Consider the following 24,451-nt stretch of genomic DNA (forward strand, 5'->3'; position numbering starts at 1 on the left):
ACTTTAAAACAGTATTTGACGGTAAAAAAGTATACCAAAGTCGTAGGACAGTGATATTTTACCCAAATATTTTTTTCCGAAAACGCCCACTTAAATCAAGCGAGGGTTGTGGCTACCCCCCCTTTTAAGGGTTGAATTTTTATAGCCTATAACCTGGCCGGAGATGTCTTCGACCGATTAGTAAAGTTTGCATCAAAATCCGTTCAGCCGTTTTCACGTGATGCGCGTTCAAATAAACAGACAAACAGATAAACAGATAAACAGACAAACAGACAAAAATTCTAAAAACTGTTGGAACGTGTTCTGTTATCGATTCTAAGTATCCCCAGCCAACTTTTTTTCAAATATCTTCCATGTACAGACTTTCGACCCTCTACAGCTTTATTATATGTATAGATAGATAGATAAATAGATAGGTCTTTCAGGCTTCTGTCATGGTTTTCAATTTTAAATGAAGGAAGTCCGCCAACTGGATTAGGACGATTAGACTGTTTTCGGTGTTTGGCTCTGGATAGTGGAAGCGGGCGAAAATATAGGATGATATAACTACGAGTATAACGAATGGAAATGCGATTTGCTTAAGTTCTGTTTAATCAAAGGAGATCCTGAGCAGATTCGACTAAAGCGAAGCGGTGTCCTAGGGTCAACTAGACTGCACGTTTAGGTCTCGTGTTCTTGTGTATTTGACAACAACTGGACAATTTTTTCGTGATTTTACAATGACATTTAAATAAATGCAATTTTAAAGTTCAATGGACACAAAAAGTTAATTTGTGCGAATTCTTATACACGAAAAACTTGCTACTCATCACATTACTCATTACGCCTTGTAAGAAGGTATTGTTATTAACACTTATTTGAGTCTTTTCATCTTGATTTACATCTAAAATGTCAATATTTCCGCCTAATCTCATAAATTTTCGTTAGAAGCTGACCAAGATCCTATTATATAATACAATGTACACGTACTTATGTAGATATATAGGTAGCTGAGAATGTGAATACAAGCATACTAAAACGATTCCAATATCAGCGCCAACAATTAATACAGGATCGAAACCAATCACCCGTTATCGCTGCACATGTCCGACAGGCACATGCAAAAAGCAAACTTATCATGCCATCAAAAGCTTCAAAGTCAAATAACAGATGGCTATATTTCGCCCAATGTTCCCATATCCCACCCTCGTTGATCGAACCACTGTCTATCTATATCATCAGTAGGGCAGTGACAGTCAGGCTTAATGACAACGGTCCAATACCGAGTTTGTTATTTAGAGAACCTAGATAGCGCAACGCCTAACGAACCAGTATTTGAATGATCTCCGATTAGGCTTAGTTGTTACGGATTGCAGCCTCTAGTGATGCTAGATTTGGTTGGGCAATTGAGACTAAATGGTTAGTGAATTAGAGCAGGATCGAGGTCAGCGCTAAGTGTCGCATTGGACTTGGCAGCGGACCTCAATTGAGCGGTTATCATACTATACGATTTGGTAGGTACAATAATCTTTGTGTATTGAAGCACTTCAATTGAACAGATATCATACTATCATCCTATAATGTAATCGCACGCGGTATCTTTGAAACCTTCAGTGTTACCATTAGATTAGTATGTGTTTTTTTCGGAAAATTGTAAAGATTAGCCTGCTGGATAAGAATCAACTTTCAGAAGTAAGAAATACTGTGTGTGTTGTGTGTACAACGTTGTATTTCCCTCCATCGGCAGTCGAATAATGTTTGAGCAAAACTGCCAAAACGGAGGCATCGTTTAGAAGACTGGATTTTCTTGTGTCTTGTGTAATAATTTCAACGTCAGTCGTCTCACAAACAAGTTTTAAATAAACGCGGAAAAGTGTAGTAAGTTCAGAAGAAGTTTGTGATGAATTCTATAATACCGTTAGATAATATTGTGGAATGGCACAGAAGTTTTCACTCTATTTTCGATACTGTAGCAATATAATACAAGTCTAGCAGCTGAAATAAACACAATCGTCAGTATCTCGTGTGACGTATCTGTTGTATTTATACCTAGGTATAATCAAGCGTAACGAGACTAACTAAATATAACTAAAGAATTATTCCCTGTTAATTGTGCCATGTAAACCAAATATCCTTGAAGCATCAAGAGAATACAGGGGTATCATGATAAATTATGTTCCATTTCACTGAATATAACACCGAGTAAGTTTGCAAGTAAATTGGATCCTCTACGCAGTCGAACTACCGAACCAACCCGGGTGCAATTAATTAAGGACTTGAAACGCAACTGTACTACATTCTCACAATTGGTTTCAAGTTCCACGAATACTCAAATTAACGAATAGCTTTTGTGAAATATAGACAGGATTTACAAAAAATGTCGGACACTAAGATGGATTTTGTGAAATATCTACTTATATTTCACAAAATCCATCACCATATGAGATGAGTACAGTAAAAACAATAGGACAAGGTGCTAAATGACAATAAATCACTGTTTATTAAATACAGTTAATGTATGGCCTCGCCCCAAAAAGTTAAATTGACAACATAAGAAGTGATAAACGCTATGAACTTGCAAATGGAGCCAAATAAAGATATAATGTATATAAAAGAATATACTTACATTATATCTTTATTTGGCTCCATTCATTCGTTATTGCATCTTCTACCAGGCGTGGCTTTCTCTATTTTCTGTTTCATTTACACAGTAGCACCACTCACACCGCTACAAGTCCATGTGCGAGCTGACTATTCTCGTAGTAAAATCCAATCAAACTGTTATGTTCGTTTTAGTTTATAAATTATCTAATAGTAGATAAATCCTTACTTACTTTAACTTAGGTATTCTGTGCTTGTAATGTTATGTAAACATTCTTTAGAAACAAGTACAAATGGTGGTAAAACCTTTATTTCTTTTTTACTTTTGTAGTATACAATTGTAAGACCAGCGACTCATGATACCTACATGTTTGTTTCGTATTTAATTTCTTCTGCCACCTTTATTGCGGATCCAGAAATAAGCAATTTTGGGACCCTCATCCGTGCGTCACCGAAGTAATGGATGGCGGTGGGCTGACTGCTGTGATGATATTGGATGCCGGCGAGAAAAGGAAAATATTCGACGAAACGTGCATCTAGAGACGTATTCAATAAGCGTTTCCCCGGGAAGCAAATGAACATTGTTTTCGACGGATACTTGTAAACAATCAAATAACGCTAAGCTAAAGCAGAGTCAAACACTTAAGTTATTATATCACATTATTGTGGAAGTTAAACAACAAGTCATCGAGAAATCTAGTCATAGTCTCAGAAACAAAATAAAATACAGTAGGCATAGACGGTATTAAAATATAACAACGGATAATAAGATAAACAAATTAAAATAAATTGAAACTGTGAGCAGCGTGATTACGAAAAAGATGAAACTTTTTTTGTTTATACAGGCTTTGTTATTCTGATTCGTGTCCTTTATTACAATTGGGGGCAAAAAGTCAGACTCCCTTATCTAATCTACAGAGTTGACCCTCCGGCCATGACTGACGCAGCTGGTGCCTCCAAAAACGACGTCATTTTTCATCTCAGAAATTTGCAAAAACTGCGTCTTTCGCCGAGTTAACACAATTAGGTATGATAAATACGTACAAATTACTCAAAAGTGCATAACTATTAACAATGTTGAATAGGAAAAGTATATCCGAGCTAGATGTACTGCTCGATTCGGAAAATGAATTAGATTTCTACTAGACTTCAACAAGTTACGATATGGATAATTTAAAGATATTTGTAAGAGAGATATGTCAAATTTATCGTTTCCGCGATTCTGGAGGTCCTGTTGAACGATTTCGACAAGTTATGACTTAGATATCCAAGTCACATCTAGTCGATATCTAATGTAGATCTAGTTGATCTCTAATCGTCTCTAGATCTTGTGATTATCTCGAAATCCGAATAGGTCTATCTGTAAAAATGACAAATCCCAGCGTGGAAATACACGACAATTCCTCAGCGGTCGTGGAAGAGACATGCGACGTCAGAACTAATATAACGCAATCAATCAACAGTCAAATTCCCAAAATCACCTACATTCAATATTCGGTAAATATGACAAGTTCGATTCGTTTTTCATTTTTCACATAATGACGCACCCTTCGGACATAAAGCCCGTTTTATTGGGAGCACAATGGGATTGTGCTCTTTCATCAGCGGTACTTTTATGGTCGCCGCGTCAGCTGTGAGCCGCCATAATTGAGACAGTTAAAACTACGAGTGGATTATTCGGTAAGCGCACGACCACCCAAAGCCGCTGTATTGTTATTATCTCTTTGTTTATTTCACCGAATGGCGAGATGTTCGATTAGATTAGAACGAAACGAAAATAAACAAACACGCGTCATGAAATGTAAGACGGGAAAAACCAATTGTGTGTTTTTTTTATCTTTTACATGTTTCTTGATGTCAGTGTTATAATATATTTTTGTAGGTATTCTCCGTTTCATCTTTAACTTTCTTATATACACCTATACGTTAAAGTAAGGTTTTTTTTTCATTTTTTCTATTTTGGAATTTAGATATTAATTTAGGTACGTTAGTATGTAGGTATATCGATAGTGTAAGCTTGATAAAATTCTGTTTGGCCATAATATACGAGTAGTACAGTATAATGTTGGTACAGTCTTCTGCTTACATATGGCAATAATGTAGTCAAATAAAATATCTATACTTGGTTACATCAACAACTAATTCAAAACATTGTTTATTGGAATGTCTTCGTCCCTTTTCACTAATTGATGTCAATGTTTTATTTTAGGTATTCAAAATATTTTACTTGCATTTTTGATAGTCGACTATTTGGAATTTTCGTGGTAAAATCGTTTATAATTTCGAAATCAATTCTTATTCTTTACTTCGGTGACATTCGATGACTTACAACTATTACAACGTCTGATGTCAATGAATGTCCTTGCCAGTAAAATAAATTAGTACTCGTACCACTAAAAATCCGCAACATGGCGAAAGCGAAAGGTCAACTAAAGGAGTATGGATTAAGCACTGGAGAAAAATATTTTGTTATTTATTAACTATCCCCATAGCGGGATTTCTTACAGACAACCTTCGAGAGCGGAGATACTAACTAGAGTTAGACCAAGAAAAGTTTGCAGCGATTTTGATAGCCCCCGCAGTGCAAGTGTCATAATTGCATTGAAGTTTGATGTTTAAAATAACACTTCCACTGCGTGGGGTATAAAAAATATAAAAATCTCTGCAGACTTTTCTTGGTCTAACTCTATAGATTATAGATATCATGAACCTTACCATTGACAATATTGACATGCATATTTAGAAGATGTCATTGTATGATCATAAGCTCGCTCGCTTCCTGCTCCTTCCTGCAGTTCCTGCTTTTCTTTGGCTTTTCAGATTAAGGAGAAATGACAACCTTGGTACTCATTCAGCTCCAATAGATTGTAAAATAAAATTGCCCGAGGCATTGTAAACAAAGTTACCAGAATAGCCCCGTCGCAAAAATTGGCTTTCCGCCACAACTGTTGAACTTTGTACTGATTCAGGAAAATATCATGCCATTCAGTCCCTTGCAGTTGTTGCTATTTTAGAAACTTGGCACGGCAGAACAGCGCCTGCACCATGAATACACTGCAATGAAACATGGAAATGTCCAGAATTCATAGATATCTTATCAATAGCTGTATGTATTACTAATAGACATCGATATTTGAATAAGCTAAGTAATTACTCTATTTCTTACATCCTTTGTAATAGAAACACGTACGTGTACATATGCAAATACTACCTACATTTACCTACTTATAGTTCGTTTTTTTTAGCATTAGAAAGAACTCCACAGAAGCAAGCGTGCAGTTTTTATCAGGCTCTTTAATTGTTAATAATTATTGATTTATCTAATGTAGCATGGTCAATACATATAATTTACTTCAAATTATTACCGCTAAAAGTGCCGAATTTGGAACCACAAGCTTACTTCTGCGAAGTGCTTTCTAATGCTAAAAAAAACGGACTAAATATACAGGGTGATTCCGGGGTCGTGGAGCAAGCGATCAAGGCATGATACACAAGCCCATACTGAACAACTTTTACTATGGGACCAACTCCGAAATCGCGAAAAAAAAAATTGGTAGTTTCATACATTTCGGCCGATCACATGTTGTCGTGTTCTATGGGAAGGCCAGTTTTTTTTCGCGATTTCGGATTTGGTCCCATAGTAAAGCCAGCGATCAAGGCATAATACAGTGATCGGCCGAAATGTATGAAACTACCAATGTGATCGGCCGAAATGTATGAAACTACCAATTTTATTTTCGCGATTTCGGAGTTGGTCCCATAGTAAAAGTTGTTCAGTATGGGCTTCTTGTGTATCATGCCTTGATCGCTTGCTCCACGACCCCGGAATCACCCTGTATATATGAAACTCAGGCTACCAGTTAAACCGTATGTCTTTTGCTTCATAGGTTTATAAGGGTCAATTCATAACTGTCAAACATTGGTTCTGCCGACGTTGTGCCAACTACAGGTTTCCTCAAATATACATTTGACATTTGTTTTTACCGCGGCGTTTGCGTGTAAAAACGAATGTCAAGTGGCGTTTGTGTATAAAAGTTAGAGGTTACGTCTGACAGACCCCACAATACCTACCTAGATTGTACATAACATACTGGGTGTATCAAATGATAGGTACCTATCGTTTAAAAATTGAGGTTATAGAGGTGATCCTTCTTCATACCTAGCAATCTTAGGCCTTTGCCAACAGTAAATAAATATTATGCGACAATCTTAACACGGGCAATTACTGAGTAGGTAATTCGCAAAATTAACCACCAAGAAAAAATAACCGGCTCTATTTCTTTGTGTGTGTGCAATGCAAATTCTTCACAAAATAGATAGCTTACCAGTGGCGTTATGTCATACAAGATGCAAAAATCGTGATTATACCTATCTATTCCATATAGTATAGGTATATTCTTGAAGGTGAGCCGTTTTTATTTTGTATGACGTTTTATACAAAAAGCTCCCATTGAACACATACACTATAAATGTATTATAATATAGATAGCCTCGTACTATTAGATTAGAGTTAGAGCCACAGGAGAACCAATCTTTTGAAACTAGGTAACAGCAGTCTGAGAATACTGACTGTTATTATTACTGGTTATAATTATAACATGCATAGAGATACACTAAGAGAAGAGAGCTCACTGAAGGATGTCGAACTGAAGGATGTCGAACTTAAAGACGTCCTTCTGTTCTACAGGAAAACGGGATGATTCGAGGAGAATGCCGCCGGGACATTAATGGCTCCTCTACACGATGGGCCAGCGCCGGCCACTCCAAGGGACGCAGCCATGCGGTAGAATGAGATAGCAATATCACTTGCTCCCTCTAAAGCATAAATGCGTCCCTTGGAGTGGCCGAGCAATATCATTTGCTCCCTCTAACGCATAAATGCGTCCCTTTGAGTGGCCGGCGCTGGCCCATCGTATAGAGGAGCCATAACCTGCAGCTCCAACTCCAGGGAATTGGGCTAAACGAACGCAACATCTTTTCCGACCCAGGTTTTTGAATTTCGATCGCTCGATTGCTACTCGAAAATCGGTGAAAAACGGCAAAATGCCAATTTTCGAAACCCGAGCGATAGAAATTGGAATTCTAGTGGTATTGACCACTCGTTTTCAATTCCATTAGTAGAATTTCAATGCCTATAGTGGAGATATTATTGAACGAAATACACGAAATCGAGTGGTCAAAATTTAAAACTCTGCCCCCTGTTTCCCTTCGGTCCCTGCACTACATCTACATCTACTATTAGAGCGATTTGAAAAGGAGTAACGAAGATAATTGTGCAAAATATAAGAGTATACTCAGATGATGGCGTTGATGCAACTAAGCTAACTATAATAACGACAGCAGTAGGACTATGAAATGACGTAATCCAGGCAGAATAATACTGACTCTGTTGTCGTTGTCACAACTGTCTTACGTAGTCATAACTCTATAATAAGGTAAAACGCAGATATACAGTGTAACGCCTTGTATGTTTACTTCCTTTTTCAGTTCAGTGCAAAATGATACCACGTCTTGTTGACTCAAACCACATGAGACCTTGAATAGGAACATCGCACGCTTTTGCTTTATTTGACACCTTCGCCTTATGTGGAATGTTTTGCAAATTACAAAGGTATTTTTATATGACAGACGGCGCCTAAGGCATGTTTTGCACCTTATACCACTGTTATAAGGTTTAAATTATACCTTATTATACCTAGGTACTAGATAGTTACTTACTATACAATGCCTTATCTGTTAGTAATGCCTTGCCTATGTAGCAAACAAGTTATACATATATAGAGTGACGGCACCAATCATGGACATGTTAAGCGCACTAAATTAGAATTTCGTTTAAAAATGGGATGTTTTTTGACGATACAAAAATGGTGATTTTTTATTCGGCACTTAAATACATGAGGAACATTTAAACAAAACCAAAAATTCTGTATGTTTAATACATAATTAATAAAAAATATATAAATTGAAATTTACGAAATCACCATTGATGGACATCAAAAATTCAGTAATGGACACCCAGTCATGGACATGGACCCAATTATGAACATCCATTAATGGACACTTTTGTATTGAACACATAAATGAAACAAATGATGTCACAAATCAACTTTTATTAACGCTATTTGAACTTTCATTTAGATTTCTAAGTTATACTATAAGAGTTTTAGTCCGGTTGCCGGCTGCATGAAACAAACCTGATCAAAAAATAGAATATACCTACCCTGTAGAGGTACCTGACATTTAGTACCTTCCAACGCACTTGGTCGGCCTAGGCCTGGCAGATTTTGTACAAATGGCAAAAACGTTGGACAAAAAAACATCAAAAAAATACCTCATCGAAAAATGGAATGAAACTTGTATGGTAGGATACCTGACCTTGGGGACAGTAAAAAAAAGTGGTCGGCCTCACCTTAGCCTGGCAGTTTTTGCAGTCCGACCAGATTTATTGGACCACATGACACCTACAATTTACCTCATAGCAAAATAGAATTGTTGACGTATGTCTTGGTCGGCCTCACCTTAACCTGGCAGCTTTTGCAGTCCGACCAAATCTATAAAAAAAAACATGAAAAAGACCTATCGAAAAATCGTATGAAACTTGTATGGCACGATAGCTGCCTTTGAGGACAGTAAAAAAAATGGTCGGCCAAATCCTGTATTGGCCGGCCGATTGGCGATTGGGTCGATCAAATTTGTGGTACCACGTGAGAGCTACAATTTACCTCATCAAGAAATAGAATTGGCAGTTTTTGCTGCCAGGCTACGAGTTTTTGCAGTCCAACCAAATTTGTGGTACCACGTGACAGCTACAATTTACCTATAGGATGAAAAAAAACGGATTATAATAGCTAAAATAAACCTATTGACGTATGGCTTGGTCGGCCTCACCTTAGCCTGGCAGTTTTTGCAGTTCCACCAAATTTGTGGTACCACGTGACAGCTACAATCCCTACAATTTACCTCATCGAAAAATAGAATGAAACAAACAGATTACAATAGCTAAAATAAACCTGTTGACGGGTCTTGGTCGGCCTCACCATAACCAGTCAGTTTTTGCAGTCCGACCACAGTTATAAAAAAATCATCAAAAAAATCTTATCGAAAAATCGTATGAAACTTGTATGGTACGATAGCTGCCTTTGAGGACAGTAAAAAAAAATGGTTGGCCAAATCCTGTATTGGCCGGCCGATTGGCGATTGGGTCGATCAAATTTGTGGTACCACGTGAGAGCTACAATTTACCTCATCAAGAAATAGAATTGGCAGTTTTTGCTGCCAGGCTACGAGTTTTTGCAGTCCAACCAAATTTGTGGTACCACGTGACAGCTATAATTTACCTTGTCGAAAAATAGGATGAAAAAACGGATTATAATAGCTAAAATAAACCTGTTGACGTATGGTTTGGTCGGCCTCACCTTATCCTGGCAGTTTTTGCAGTCCGACCAAATTTGTGGTACCACGTGACAGCTATTATTTGCCTCATCGAAAAATAGGATGAATAAAAAACAGATTATAATAGCAAAATAAACCTGTTGACGTATGGCTTGGTCGGCCTCGCCGTAGCCTGGCAGTTTTTGCAGTCCGACCACATTTATCCATCCATCTAAGACAAAACAAAGAGCCCAATTATGGACAACTAAAAATACCCAGTTATGGACATCGTCCATTATTGGAAAATAAAGAGCAATCACAAAATCAACCCAACTCAAATATTTAGTGCAATAAATTAAATAATTTAACACAATAAACTAAAAAAGTAATAAAAAGCTTAAGCTTGGACACTTGTCCATTACTGAATTTCATAAAATATCAAATCCAGTAATGAACAAACCCCACAAAAAACTTATTGCTGTGATTGGACATATTCAACTTAGCTCAATTTACTTGCAATATAGTATTATTCAGTAAAAATAACATTAAATCTCATTACAACATAACACAAGATAACACCATGCACAAATATGTACTCACCTCCTTAACGATTTCAACAACAATAACGGATTTTTATGACCACCGCCCGCAACGAGATTTTACTTCGCAGCCATCTTAGAACAAAACGGCTGATTTTGGTGACATGTGTCAAAATGACAGCTCAAACGTCTATTGGTTATGCTTTAATACGCCAGTTGAAAAATGTTGGGACAGTTGCTTAATAAATTCGATCAACGTAAAAAATGTCCATAATTGGTGCCGTGTCCATTACTGGTGCCGTCACCCTATATATATATATATTCTACATAGTATTACGACCATTACACCTTAACTAATGTGTCTAGATCTTTGGTCTAGATTCATTTTATCCACAGTTATGGACATGGATTCGCAACCTGTGTGGTAATAAAGCCTTTACCTTCGAAAACCTAAACTCCTTACTCTGGTACAATGATTAATTTATTCGTACTTACTGTTTATATTAAATGAATCCCCAAAGACGTAAATACCTTAGTTTTATTAAAAAAGAAGATTAGATCGGATCTGTTTGGTGAAAAGTTAGACGTTTCTGTTATTAATTAATAAACTTAGATTCCAGTGGAATAAGCTGAAGGATGCGATTCCTCAACTTACCTGATACCCAGAACCAGTTGTTTTGTTTTTGAATTTGCAACTCTTTTAGTTACTGTGTTCAGAATAGATTGTGGAATACGTGCAATAAATTTTACGCGGGATTTTAGGAGGCTAGATCAGCCATTCTCAAAGAGTGTTCCGCGGAACCTTAGGGTTCCGCGAAGCCTCTGTTGGGGCTCCGCGAAAATACTTGTAGGTAATAAGAAAAAAAACCAGCTCTTGTATAGGTATATCTGGTCGACAGTGACGAACGAAAATATTTAATTTGGGGCTCCGTCAAATATTTCGCTTTCCAAAAGGGTTCCGTCACCGAAAAAGTTTGAGAACGGCTGGGCTAGATCAATCAAGTACCTACCTATAACCACCATACCATAATATTATTTAGGTACTTTAAGTAGGTACTTATTTCAACTGCTTCATTACGTACAAATTGTCAAGAACCTACCAATATTATTAGGTATTATCAATCTATCTATGTCTGTATCTTTAGGCATTTAAATAAAAGCAAACTTATTACCTTCAAATGGCTTAATGAGCCATAAGGCGAGGGTATAAGTTATACCGTATAACTTATAGATGAAAACATTACACGTTCAAATAATGTAGGTTAAAGTCAGGTCGTTCAGTGTCTGATCCAGGCGGTTTTGTAATTGGTCGGTTAAAAAACAAATGTTATAACTACCCGAAAATGTACAAATTATTTGTTTACTTTTATTTAAATACCTAAAGATACAGAGTAAAGCAGTGGTGGCGGAGTGGATATGACGCCCGACTTTCAATCCGGAGGTCGCGGGTTCAAATCCTGGCTCGTACCAATGAGTTTTTCGGAACTTATGTACGAAATATCATTTGATATTTACCACTAGCTTTTCGGTGAAGGAAAACATCGTGAGGAAACCTGCATACATCTGCGAAGAAATTCGTAGGTGTATGTGAAGTCCCCAATCCGCATTGGGCTAGCGTGGGGACTATAGCCCAAGCCCTCTCGCGCATGAGAGGCCTGTGCTCAGCAGTGGGACGTATATAGGCTGAAATGATGATGATGATGACAGAGTAAAAGAACAATACTCTGTAAATGTTTATATGAGGATCTCACGCGTATATTTTTATCAGATTCCAAGGGACTAGTTTATCAATGTCGAATTACGCAGAGTGAGCGTTCCATCTCCGCCAAGGCAGTTTATCGCCTTGTATGTTGTACAAGTGAGAATGTAAATGTTACACTAATAACGATAATTGCAATACCAACACGTGCATGTCCGCAGGTAAACCAGTTATCTGGTGTAAATAAAAACTATGGCAATAAATCCGTCGTTAAAATAAAGGTGTGTACAGACGTAACATCTACCTGTGCTGTAACATTCGTCATTAAGAAACAAACAAGATGCTCTTTTATATCTGAACGTTTTTATTATCAAGACGTCGAAGTGCATGTTCAGATATTTTTGGAGACGTTTGTTGGTACTGGTACGGTTTTCAGGTGTTAAAAACATAGCACGCTTGACTCATTTGCGTAAGATCAGGTGATGTTTTTAATTAAAATTAGAATCGTATGTAATTATTAAATAAACAAACAAACAATACTTACTGTTTGATGATATCAATCCAATATCGGCTTTAACTCCATAAGTCTGTACATTTATAACACAAAATAAAATTAACCACCACATATTGGCACAATATTTTGGGGGGGCTGTCAATGACAGCCCACCGATACGAGTAACGTCCTCAGGAAACTTTCGATTGGCCAAAAATCACTAAAATGTACACTTTTGAAACATTCACAGCAGCTGGTCTATAGTGTATCACTGGTATAACACTGTTGTTCACCTCAATAGTTGTTGTCACTGTTAGATGTGTGCGAAAGAGCAATATTTTGGTGAGTGATTAGGTTTTTGAGGTTATTTTTACGTGCCCCTGGTGCAAGCGCGACAGAGAATGTCGGCTGGCGGGCAGGAGGCAGGTGCGAGCGGAGCACGCGGTGCGCCGCTAGATGGCGTCGGGATCGGGCGCGCTCGCGTGACGTTCGGTTAGTTTCGGCGACTGAACCGTGGCGCGGCGCTGCTGATTCTAGCTAGAGATTTTTCCAACGCATCCTACGTACGAGACAGCATAAGGGAGCGTTTACATGTGTACAATTATAATACCTACTGTCAGTAAGGTTAAAAGTGCGCAGATGGCTCTCTAATTGGTTATGTTCAAACTCCGTAGTCCGTAAGTTCAAATTGCAAGTGTCTGCATGATTTCCAAAAATAGACGGTTTTCTTGTACCTATGTGACTTTGTGCAGCATTCGTACTCAGATAATTCGTTCAGCTTCAATGACTTGTTAGAATAAAAAAGAATATTAATGATACAAAGGTCCGTTGGTCCGTATTTAGGTATATTAAAAGTTATACATTTGCCAAAATGGTAAAAAAAAAACTAACTACGTATATATATGTAGGGTAGGTATCTACATAATTTTTAAGAAAAAAAAACCGACTTCAATGGGGGCCGGTGAAAGATTATTGTAGATGGTACACTATGTAGAAAAGGAGGTAAAACCACCCACTTTTTTACTAGCATTTCGCTTCTGTAAGGGTCGTAGTTCTAGCCTAACCTAACACACTTCTCTGATAGCAGTTCAGTTCTGTGAGGATCGCAGTTCAAACCTAACCTAACCCACTTAACGGCCCATGCGGTGCGGTGTACGGGGGTTTAAGCGGGAGGGGCTAGTAAGATTGGCATCATCATACTTATATACTAACACATTTTATGGTAGGTAATCATAGTGGTTTATTTAGTTAAGGTATCCTAGTGGTTTTCCGGGTCAAGGTCCGGGTCCGAGTCCGGGTCTGAGTCCGGGTCCGAGTCCGGGTCCGAGCCCGGGTTCGAGTCCAGGTCCGGGTCCGGGTCCGAACCGGATCCGGGTATGAGTCCGGTTCTGGGTCCGAGTCCGGGACCCAGTCCAAGTCAAAATCGAAATTCGTAATCACCAAATGTGTACTATGCGTTGTTGAAGAGTTCTATTCTGGTCATCATCAGCAGTTCCATTTCATCAAATGCGACAGTTTTTAATGTAAATGCTTGATTTTATGATGAAAATACAAAAAAATCTATGCGTATGCCTTTAATATTTGAGGAGTTCCCTCGATTCCTTATGGATCCCATCATCAGAACTCGAGCTTGACAAAAATGTGGCTTAAAAACTTAACTTGCTTAACAAACATAACGAAGAGGAAAAATCGCCAAACGTGAACTATGCGTCGTTGAAGAGTTCTGTTCTGATCATCATCAGCAGTTCCACTTCATCAAATGCGACAGTTTTTAATGAAAATGCTTAATTTTCTGATGTAAATACAAAAATCTCTATACGCATGCCTTTAAGATTTGAGGAGTTCTCTCGATTCCTCATGGATCCCATCATCAGAACTCGAGCTTGACAAAAATGTGCATTAAAAACTGAACTTGCTTAACAAACATAACGAAGAGGACAAATCGCAAACCGTGAACGAGGATGCGTCGTTGAGGAGTTCCGTTCTGATCATCATCAGCAGTTCCACTTCATCAAATGTCACTCTTTTGGATGTATATGCTTGATTTGATGATAAAAACCCAAAAATCACTATATGTATGCCTTTAACATTTGAGGAGTTCCCTCGATTCCTCATGGAACCCATCATCAGAACTGGGTTTTGACAGAAACGGGACCAATCTGTATGCATATACATTCAATCAAAAAAATAATTTTCAAAATCGGTCCAGTAATGACGGAGATATGAAGTAACAAACATAAAAAATAAAAAAAATAAAAATAATAAAAAACATACAACCGAATTGATAACCTCCTCCTTTGGGATTTGGAAGTCGGTTAAAAATAGAAAAGCAGCAGGCCTAGCATAGAAGGGGCGTCAGGGACGCGAGTCGCGTAAGTATCTCGCCCGCGAGATAGACTATCCTACTGACTACGCGAGATAGACTACACGGACCCAGTTGAAAAGACATGCATAATGGTTACTTGCGCCTTTTTATTGGTCATATACGTTAACTTGTTTTATATGCCATAAGTATAAAATCAATTAGAAAATACACGGCAATATAAATAATTCAATTCTTGAAAAATTGTTAGTTGCACCCTTCTTCCTAATGACGGCGGAGCATACTGTATATGCTTATCAACTTATTTCACAGAAATCAGAAGTGAATTACTTTCCGCTTCCGCCGTTTTATTTTACGACTATCCTTATTAAAACAGCATCCGCTGATTATTCCGCTGTAATTATTTCAATATAATAATTATTGCAAATACTACCTACCTATTACGGCCCCGACACTATCATTAGTTATGACATGAAATTCCATGACGCTCCAGCGTTTGGTCCAGTCAGGTCATGACATTCTTAAATCTCCCCACACACTTATCAGTATTTCTATCAGTATTTTCATCATTTCTTTTCACGGGGAATTTTAAATTATTATTTTCCTAACCGTTCTTAGTTATGTTGTAGTGTACGTTTTGAAGAACACAAAACCAAGACATTATTTAATCATCGATTTTTCTAACCTGTCGTAACTATACTATGTACTGTGGCAACTCTATGCCCGATGAGTCAGAAAAATGCAGAAAAAGAAATAGGTAATTAAAAAGAATATTAATTTAGTTTCAACCTTATCGTGCGTGCGTGCGTCATGACTGTGTAAAAGATTGGTAGTTAAAAAATGTATACAAATTTTGTTTTTATTCTTACCACGAACCGGGAATCAAACTATTCTTAAAGTACAATCAGCATCATATAGCATCCAAAGTACCTATTCAAATAGTTCGGTACGCCATACATATTATATGGTAGCATCCAAAGTATTCAAATAGTTCGGTACGCCATACATACCTATTATATGGTGTACCGAACTATTTGAATACTTTGGATGCTACCTACTATATGACTGACTAGGCTGACTGTACCTACTGGATTCTTCCTTTATGTAAGAATTTATATGTATTTGGTTAAGAAAAAAGTTACCTGATATTTAACCTAGTTAACCTACCTATAATAAAAATACTTTGTTTTTATTTGTTTAGTAAAATAAAAACGGCTATGGCAGAAATTTAATTGATGTTTTGAAGAAAACTGACTGCATTTCGTCTTAAAGATCTATATTGTGTTCCTTCGAACTTTTTCTGAGTATCTGTTTTCGTTTCAGATCCTTATGAAAAAGTCTTTAGTACCGCATTTTTCTGTCGCATTCTATATATTATGCTGAGGGAAGGACCTTTAAGACACAGGTTTTTGGGTTATCCGAAATACTAATACTTGTACATAATTATTAAAAAAGTGGTTAGGATTTTGCTGATTAAAACTAATCGGGGTTTCTGCGGTTGACCTGACGTTTAGTAAAAACAATATCTGTGGAGGTTCGAAGTAAGGAGGTATAAATAAAGAGTCCGTCATAAACTAAAAAGCAAGTTCGAACGGGATAGTCTTATATGGAACATTCAACCATAAACACTAACTATTCACTCTCAATTAGTCATAAAACTTTTTAAGCTTTACAGGTCTGATTTAGTTCATATGTTTTATCCCTTTCTTACAAATACATAAGTCAAAATGAGAGATAAATACCAAAACGAGAAGATCAAAACTATTTATAGCTAATTCAGGCCAGTAACGAGTTTATGAATAATGCCATAAAACCAGAGAGTTTACTTATAGGATAGGTGCATACTTACAACATGTTATTTTAAGGCCATATACAGAATATACAAAATAGGGTGGTTGACCATAATATTTAAAAAAATATATTGAACTCCATGCACGAAATAAAACGCAAAAGGGAATATTACGCAAAAGTCGGCGTAGGGAGAGCCACTAGCAAATTCAGAGGGTCTACTTCGAAATGCGAAAATCGAAATTTCGTTACCAGTTTCTAACGCTCGAATACGCAAGAGTGATAAAGAGGCAGAAAACGTAATTTCGCGGTAAGCCCTCAATATGTGCTAGAGGCGCCCCCTACGCAGAGTATTGCGTAAATTATATTTCCATCAATAGGGAATATTACTCGAAACCCTGCGTAGGGGGCGCCACTACTACAATCCATCACAATCTGGGGGTCTACCGCGAAACACGAAATTTCGTTATATAACCTCACTATCACTTTTTATCATCATCATCCTCACTTTTGCATATTCGAACGATAAAGAGGCAGATAACTAAATTTCGAATTTAGCGTTTCCCGGTAAAAATATAATTAAATTGTTATAAACAATATAAAATAAAAGGTTTTTATTTCATGTATGGAAACTTTTAGAAAGGGACAGAGATTTTCTTTGTGCGTTGTATTCTGCATGTTTTCCTTTTTTCTTAAGAGTCAAGTGAAAATAAACTTTAGAGTAATGATAACAGAGTAGGTATACTTCACTTATTGATTTAAATGCCAGTAATGACTCTTGTTATATATAAAACCTTCTTCAAAGTACTTTAAATGACGGAATGAGGGATTAGAGTGATGCGCTCCACTCACTATCAGTATAATGTCATTATTTTGACATTTCTTCAAAAATATTAAAAATGTTTAATAATTTCATTATCGTCCATCATTCTTTCTGTCATTTCTGATTCCATCATTCTAATCAATTCACTGTCAGTATAATGTCATTTCTAGTATCATTACTTTGACATAACTCCAAAACTGACGGAAATTATTAAAATAAACTTCATTACTTGCCGTCATTCCTTCATGACACTCCCTACACTATCACTAAAAACGTCATTCCGTCAAAGTAATGTCAGTATCCATGATAGTGTCGGGGCCGTATATTAATGGCTTTTTACCTTGCAGAGCTTAATAAAGGTACCTAACTTTTTACTAATAAAATCAAAATCTTTCGATGAGAGAAAGGAAAGGTACCTAAGCGTTCAGCAGTTTATTTTGACGTGGTAAAATAAGTAGAGAAAGTGGATACCATAGTACATGATACCGTAATGTCCTACATAAAACACTATTTTTACCGGTTTATTGAGATACGTTTTCGTATTTTCTTCACCCGTTAAGTTTTCGAGAGTAGAACAAGTGCGTTTGTCAAGCAAATGTACATTCTGTACGTAATTAGAAAACCTATAGGTACGTGACGATAATCGTATTTAATAATTACCTATCTACTAGGTTTGCACTTTACAGTGCCTACTTTGTTAGGAGGCTAACTTGGCATGTAATTAGCTCTATATGCATTTTATTTTCCGCTGAACATCGGTATTTATTAAAAGTAACCAGATTTCATTTCATGTTAGGGTAGGTTAGTACACTTATGTAATAAGTAGGTAATGTTCAATGGTCCTACCTTCACCCGCGAAGGCACACTCTACTTTTTTCATTCCGTATTATTAGTGCACTAATGATTGACATGTTACATTAATTCAGAATGAAATTATGTAGTTACTAACTGCAATATACTTCGTGCAATAGGTTCAATGAATATATGTAGGTTGTAAGTATGTTATGCATGCAAGTTGCTATACAAATCTTTCATAAAGTGGTAAAAAATTATTATTGTTTCGTACAAAACTTTGTTCACGGAGCACTTTTACTTATGGGGGATGGAATCCCTTACCTCTTGAAAATCGGTCAAAAGCGTTTTTATTGATGTTTGTTAAAAAAATTATACTTACTTTGAAGCATAAACATAAAAGAACGCGTAGTTTTATTCCATTGCTCCACCTAACCCTGTCAAATATTTCTGTTGTGTATAAAAAATACTCTGTCTTAGCTCCATGTATGCTCGCCCTAACTCGGGAGCGATCTTGCGCGCGCATCTTTCAGTTGCGTTCACAGAAAGACGCTGAGGAGGCGTGGCTCGTCGTTACGCACGTCCTCTGCTACGCAACGGGCGAGATAACCCTATAATAAAAAGAGACGTAATTGTCTATGCGAGTATAAGTGAGATACGACTTTGTATAAATAGGATGATGAAGCGAGAACGCCGATATTCGACAATGATTCAGCGTCTTTCAGACACTATGTGAGCGACCAGACGTCTGAGACGAGTTTATAGATTGGCTATCGCGAAATTAATGCTGATAGCTTTCTGATTATCTTGTGCAGTTAATCACATTCCTATAGCCTGACTGAAACGTATTATTTTAACATTGAATATGTTTATTAGCTCGTTTTCGCGGGGGAGTAAGTAATTCGGCTGTGAGTTTTTGCAAAAAAATCTATTTTGACGTATGGAACCCAACACTAAGCATGACCCGACATGCTTTAAATAATAAGTAGATCGATGAAATAACAGATTGTATAAAAATTTATGTTACCTACCCAAATTACTAATTCCACGCAGACAAAAGCTAGTTTCATGTTTTCGTCATCCAATGCAGGCAATGCAAAATACGTATTATTATTTTGTTAATAAATAAAAAAATAAGTTCAAAAACTAAAACCCGACTACTGCAAATCGCGCTCTAAAAAGTATGAAACAAGATAGAATTCTTATCTACAATTATCAAGCAGGAAATATTATAAATGTTACCATTTTTTTATATAAAAATACAACGTAATATAATTTACTGAATTTTTAACCGACTTCCATTTCATAGAAGGAGGAGGTTCTGTATTCGGTTGTGGCTATTTTTTTTTTTTTCTATGTACGTTCACCGATTACTCCGACATCCGTAGTCCGATTTCAGTAATTCTTTTTTTGATCGAAAGGAGCTACCTCCGAGTTGGTCCCATTTTAATTTGGTTCTGTTCTGATGATGGGATCCATGAGGAATTGAGGGAACTCCTCAATTTTTAAAGGCACATGCATGGTGATTTGAGTGTTTTCTTAAGCAACTCGAGCATTTTCTCCCGAAAACCACCACTTTGATGAAGTAGACCTGATGATGATGATTGTTTTGATGATAATGATGATGATTTTTTAAATGTAGTACGTTCACCGATTACTCTGACATCCGTAGTCAGATTTGAGTAATTCTTTTTTTGATCGAAAGGAGCTACCTCCAAGTTGGTCCCATTTTAATTTGGTTCTGTTCTGATGATGGGATCCATGAGGAATTGAGGGAACTCCTCAATTTTTAAAGGCACATGCATGGTGATTTGGGTGTTTTCTTAAGCAACTCGAGCATTTTCTCCCGAAAACCACCACTTTGATGAAGTAGACCTGATGATGATGATTGTTTTGATGATAATGATGATGATTTTTTAAATGTAGTATGTTCAGCGATTACTCCGGCACCTGTGATCCGAATTGAGTAATTCTTTTTTTGTTTGAAAGGAGTTGCCTCCTAGGTGTTTTCGTATTATTTTTGGTTCTGGTCTGATGATGGAATCCATGAGGAACTGAGGGAACTCCTCAGTTTTTAAAGGCACGTGTAAAGTGATTTCGGTGTTTTCTAAAGTAACTCAAGCATTTGCTTCCGAACACCGCCAATTTGATGTAGTGCAAGTGTAGCCGTACCACGAGTTTGACATTGACATATTCGCTAAGTTAGCGACGCTAACGTCTTCGTAACTAACTTTTTATGCATCTCGCTCGCACTAATATGCCAATACGAGCGAGATGCAAAGAAAGTAAGTTACACACACGCTAGCGAATAAATCAATGTCAAACTCTTGGAAAGCTGGTAAGGCTACTGATCGGGGGTTAGGGTTAGGAGTTAAGGGGTCGGGGATAAAGGGGTCGGGTAATGGTGGTTGTAGGGCTGCTGGTTCAGGGCCGAGGGGTACATGGATCAGGAGTTGATACGCTGTGAGGTAGAGTGATCGGGTGGGGTTGAGAGATTGGGTCAGTGGCGGGGCGGAGGATGGATTTAGTGTAGTGACAGGAATTGTAATTTCCCAGACGGACTCGAGAAAATTCCTGATTACATATTTATTAAAGTAGATACACGAATTTAGTGTTAGTCATGATGTTGTTTTTCATTCATGCGTCGCGCTCTTAACAATGCGTTAAAACTAAAAATTGAAAAATAAAAACTTTTTACAAAAAAAAAGAAAACCGACTTCAAAAAGGATGAAATAAAATATTATCCATTTTAAGTCTATGCGTTACCAACTGATATGTTTGAAGTCGGTGCCAAGCCAAGTAGTAACAATACCCGTCAAATATAATCAGCCTTATGACTATAAATCCCATTAGAACTGTATTAATAACTATTATAAATGTGTAAGTAATTCTGTCTGCCTCTTTGTCACCTTTTCATGGCTATACAACTGAACCGCTTCAGGTGACATTTGGCAAGAAAGTAAATTCCTTGAATTGTTTTATACTATGAAACGTAGTTCTCTGAATAAGGGACGGGAAATAACTTCAGTCCCAATCTCACGCTTGCGTACCGACTAACATGGTACGGACTGTGCTAAGGTTGGATCGTGTGTTCTGAGGTGTGTTCTTAGGTACATTCGACGTCAAAGATATGGTTACACTTTTTCACCTTACTCCTTTGTAATAAGACGAAAAGTGTAAACATATTTTTAACGTCAACTGTACCTACAGAAAGTACGTTAATTGTCGTCGTGTAAGGCAAACCAACGTACATCCTTATCGATTCGCACCAAAATCATGGTATGCTTCCAAAGTTGGCTTGGCACCGACTTCAAACATATCAGTTGGTAACGCATAGACTTAAAATGGATAATATTTTATTTCATCCTTTTTGAAGTCGGTTTTCTTTTTTTTTGTAAAAAGTTTTTATTTTATATATTTACAGAGATTCAGAGGATCGCCGTGGTCGTATGCCACGATTATAAACTTAAAAGTAATGTGGCATACGACCACGGCTATCCTCTGAATCTCTGTAAATATATAAAAAAATTCAGTAAATTATATTACGTTGTATTTTTATATAAAAAAATGGTAACATTTATAATATTTCCTGCTTGATAATTGTAGATAAGAATTCTATCTTGTTTCATACTTTTTAGAGCGCGATTTGCAGTAGTCGGGTTTTAGTTTTTGAACTTATTTTTTATTTAATTAATTTTGGGGTCATGATTTCGTTACATTTGTCGTGGTCGTTCGCCCGGCGTACGTCGGGCTACGCTCGACACTTTTAGTATGAGGGCGCCGAAGGCGCCCGGCTTTGCAACGCGTACGTCGGGCTACGCTCGACACTTTTAGTATGAAGGCGCCGAAGGCGTCCGGCTTTCGCACGCGTACGTTGGGCTACGCCCGACACTTTTAGTATGAAGGCGCCGAAGGCGTCCGGCTTTCGAACGCGTACGTTGGGCTACGCCCGACACTTTTAGTATGAAGGCGCCGAAGGCGTCCGGCTTTCGAACGCGTACGTTGGGCTCCGCCCGACACTTTTAGTATGAAGGCGCCGAAGGCGTCCGGCTTTCGAACGCGTACGTTGGGCTACGCCCGACACTTTTAGTATGAAGGCGCCGAAGGCGTCCGGCTTTCGAACGCGTACGTTGGGCTACGCCCGACACTTTTAGTATGAAGGCGCCGAAGGCGTCCGGCTTTGGAACGCGTACGTTGGGCTACGCCCGACACTTTTAGTATGAAGGCGCCGAAGGCGTCCGGCTTTCGAACGCGTATGTTGGGCTACGCCCGACACTTTTAGTATGAAGGCGCCGAAGGCGTCCGGCTTTCGAACGCGTACGTTGGGCTACGCCCGACACTTTTAGTATGAAGGCGCCGAAGGCGTCCGGCTTTCGAACGCGTACGTTGGGCTCCGCCCGACACTTTTAGTATGAAGGCGCCGAAGGCGTCCGGCTTTCGAACGCGTACGTTGGGCTACGCCCGACACTTTTAGTATGAAGGCGCCGAAGGCGTCCGGCTTTCGAACGCGTACGTTGGGCTACGCCCGACACTTTTAGTATGAAGGCGCCGAAGGCGTCCGGCTTTCGAACGCGTACGTTGGGCTCCGCCCGACTCTTTTAGTATGAAGGCGCCGAAGGCGTCCGGCTTTCGAACGCGTACGTTGGGCTCCGCCCGACTCTTTTAGTATGAAGGCGCCGAAGGCGTCCGGCTTTCGAACGCGTACGTTGGGCTCCGCCCGACTCTTTTAGTATGAAGGGGCCGAAGGCGTCCGGCTTTCGAACGCGTACGTTGGGCTCCGCCCGACTCTTTTAGTATGAAGGCGCCGAAGGCGTCCGGCTTTCGAACGCGTACGTTGGGCTCCGCCCGACTCTTTTAGTATGAAGGCGCCGAAGGCGTCCGGCTTTCGAACGCGTACGTTGGGCTCCGCCCGACTCTTTTAGTATGAAGGCGCCGAAGGCGCCCGGCTTTGGAACGCGTACGTTGGGCTCCGCCCGACTCTTTTAGTATGAAGGCGCCGAAGGCGCCCGGCTTTGGAACGCGTACGTTGGGCTACGCCCGACACTTTTAGTATGAAGGCGCCGAAGGCGCCCGGCTTTGGAACGCGTACGTTGGGCTCCGCCCGACTCTTTTAGTATGAAGGCGCCGAAGGCGTCCGGCTTTCGAACGCGTACGTTGGGCTCCGCCCGACTCTTTTAGTATGAAGGCGCCGAAGGCGCCCGGCTTTGGAACGCGTACGTTGGGCTACGCCCGACACTTTTAGTATGAGGGCGCCGAAGGCGTCCGGCTTTCGAACGCGTACGTTGGGCTCCGCCCGACTCTTTTAGTATGAAGGCGCCCGGCTTTGGAACGCGTACGTTGGGCTACGCCCGACACTTTTAGTATGAGGGCGCCGAAGGCGTCCGGCTTTCGAACGCGTACGTTGGGCTCCGCCCGACTCTTTTAGTATGAAGGCGCCGAAGGCGCCCGGCTTTGGAACGCGTACGTTGGGCTACGCCCGACACTTTTAGTATGAGGGCGCCGAAGGCGTCCGGCTTTCGAACGCGTACGTCGGGCTCCGCCCGAGTCTTTTAGTATGAGGGCGCCTTCGGCGCCCGGCTTTGGAACGCGTATGTCGGGCTACGCCCGACTCGTCTGGTATGAGGGCGCCGAAGGCGCCCGGCTTTCGAACGCGTACGTCGGGCTACGCTCGACACTTTTAGTATGAGGGCGCCGAAGGCGCCCGGCTTTGCAACGCGTACGTCGGGCTCCGCCCGACTCTTTTAGTATGAGGGTGCCGAAGGCGCCCGGCTTTGGAACGCGTACGTCGGGCTACGCCCGACACTTTTAGTATGAGGGCGCCGAAGGCGCCCGGCTTTGGAACGCGTACGTCGGGCTCCGCCCGACTCTTTTAGTATGAGGGCGCCGAAGGCGCCCGGCTTTGGAACGTGTACGTCGGGCTCCGCCCGACACTTTTAGTATGAGGACGCCGAAGGCGCCCGGCTCTGGAACGCGTACGTCGGGCTACGCCCGACAATTTTAGTACGAGGGCGCCGAAGGCGCCCGGCTTCGGAACACGTACGTA

General features: G+C 39.4%; 1 protein-coding gene across 1 annotated transcript in view; it reads right to left on the reverse strand.

Annotated features, from left to right (window-relative positions):
- LOC134679994 (very low-density lipoprotein receptor) overlaps window positions 1-13,205 on the reverse strand; it is a 226,233-nt gene extending 213,028 nt beyond the window's left edge. Inside the window, exon 1 of the mRNA XM_063538964.1 lies at window positions 12,734-13,205. Coding sequence (XP_063395034.1) covers window positions 12,734-12,815 — 82 coding nt within the window. The 5' untranslated portion in view covers window positions 12,816-13,205. The remainder of the gene's footprint in view (window positions 1-12,733) is intronic.
- Window positions 13,206-24,451: the final 11,246 nt, after the last annotated feature.

The sequence above is a fragment of the Cydia fagiglandana genome, chromosome 3, assembly GCF_963556715.1.
Source record: "Cydia fagiglandana chromosome 3, ilCydFagi1.1, whole genome shotgun sequence".
Taxonomy (NCBI): Eukaryota; Metazoa; Arthropoda; class Insecta; order Lepidoptera; family Tortricidae; genus Cydia; species Cydia fagiglandana.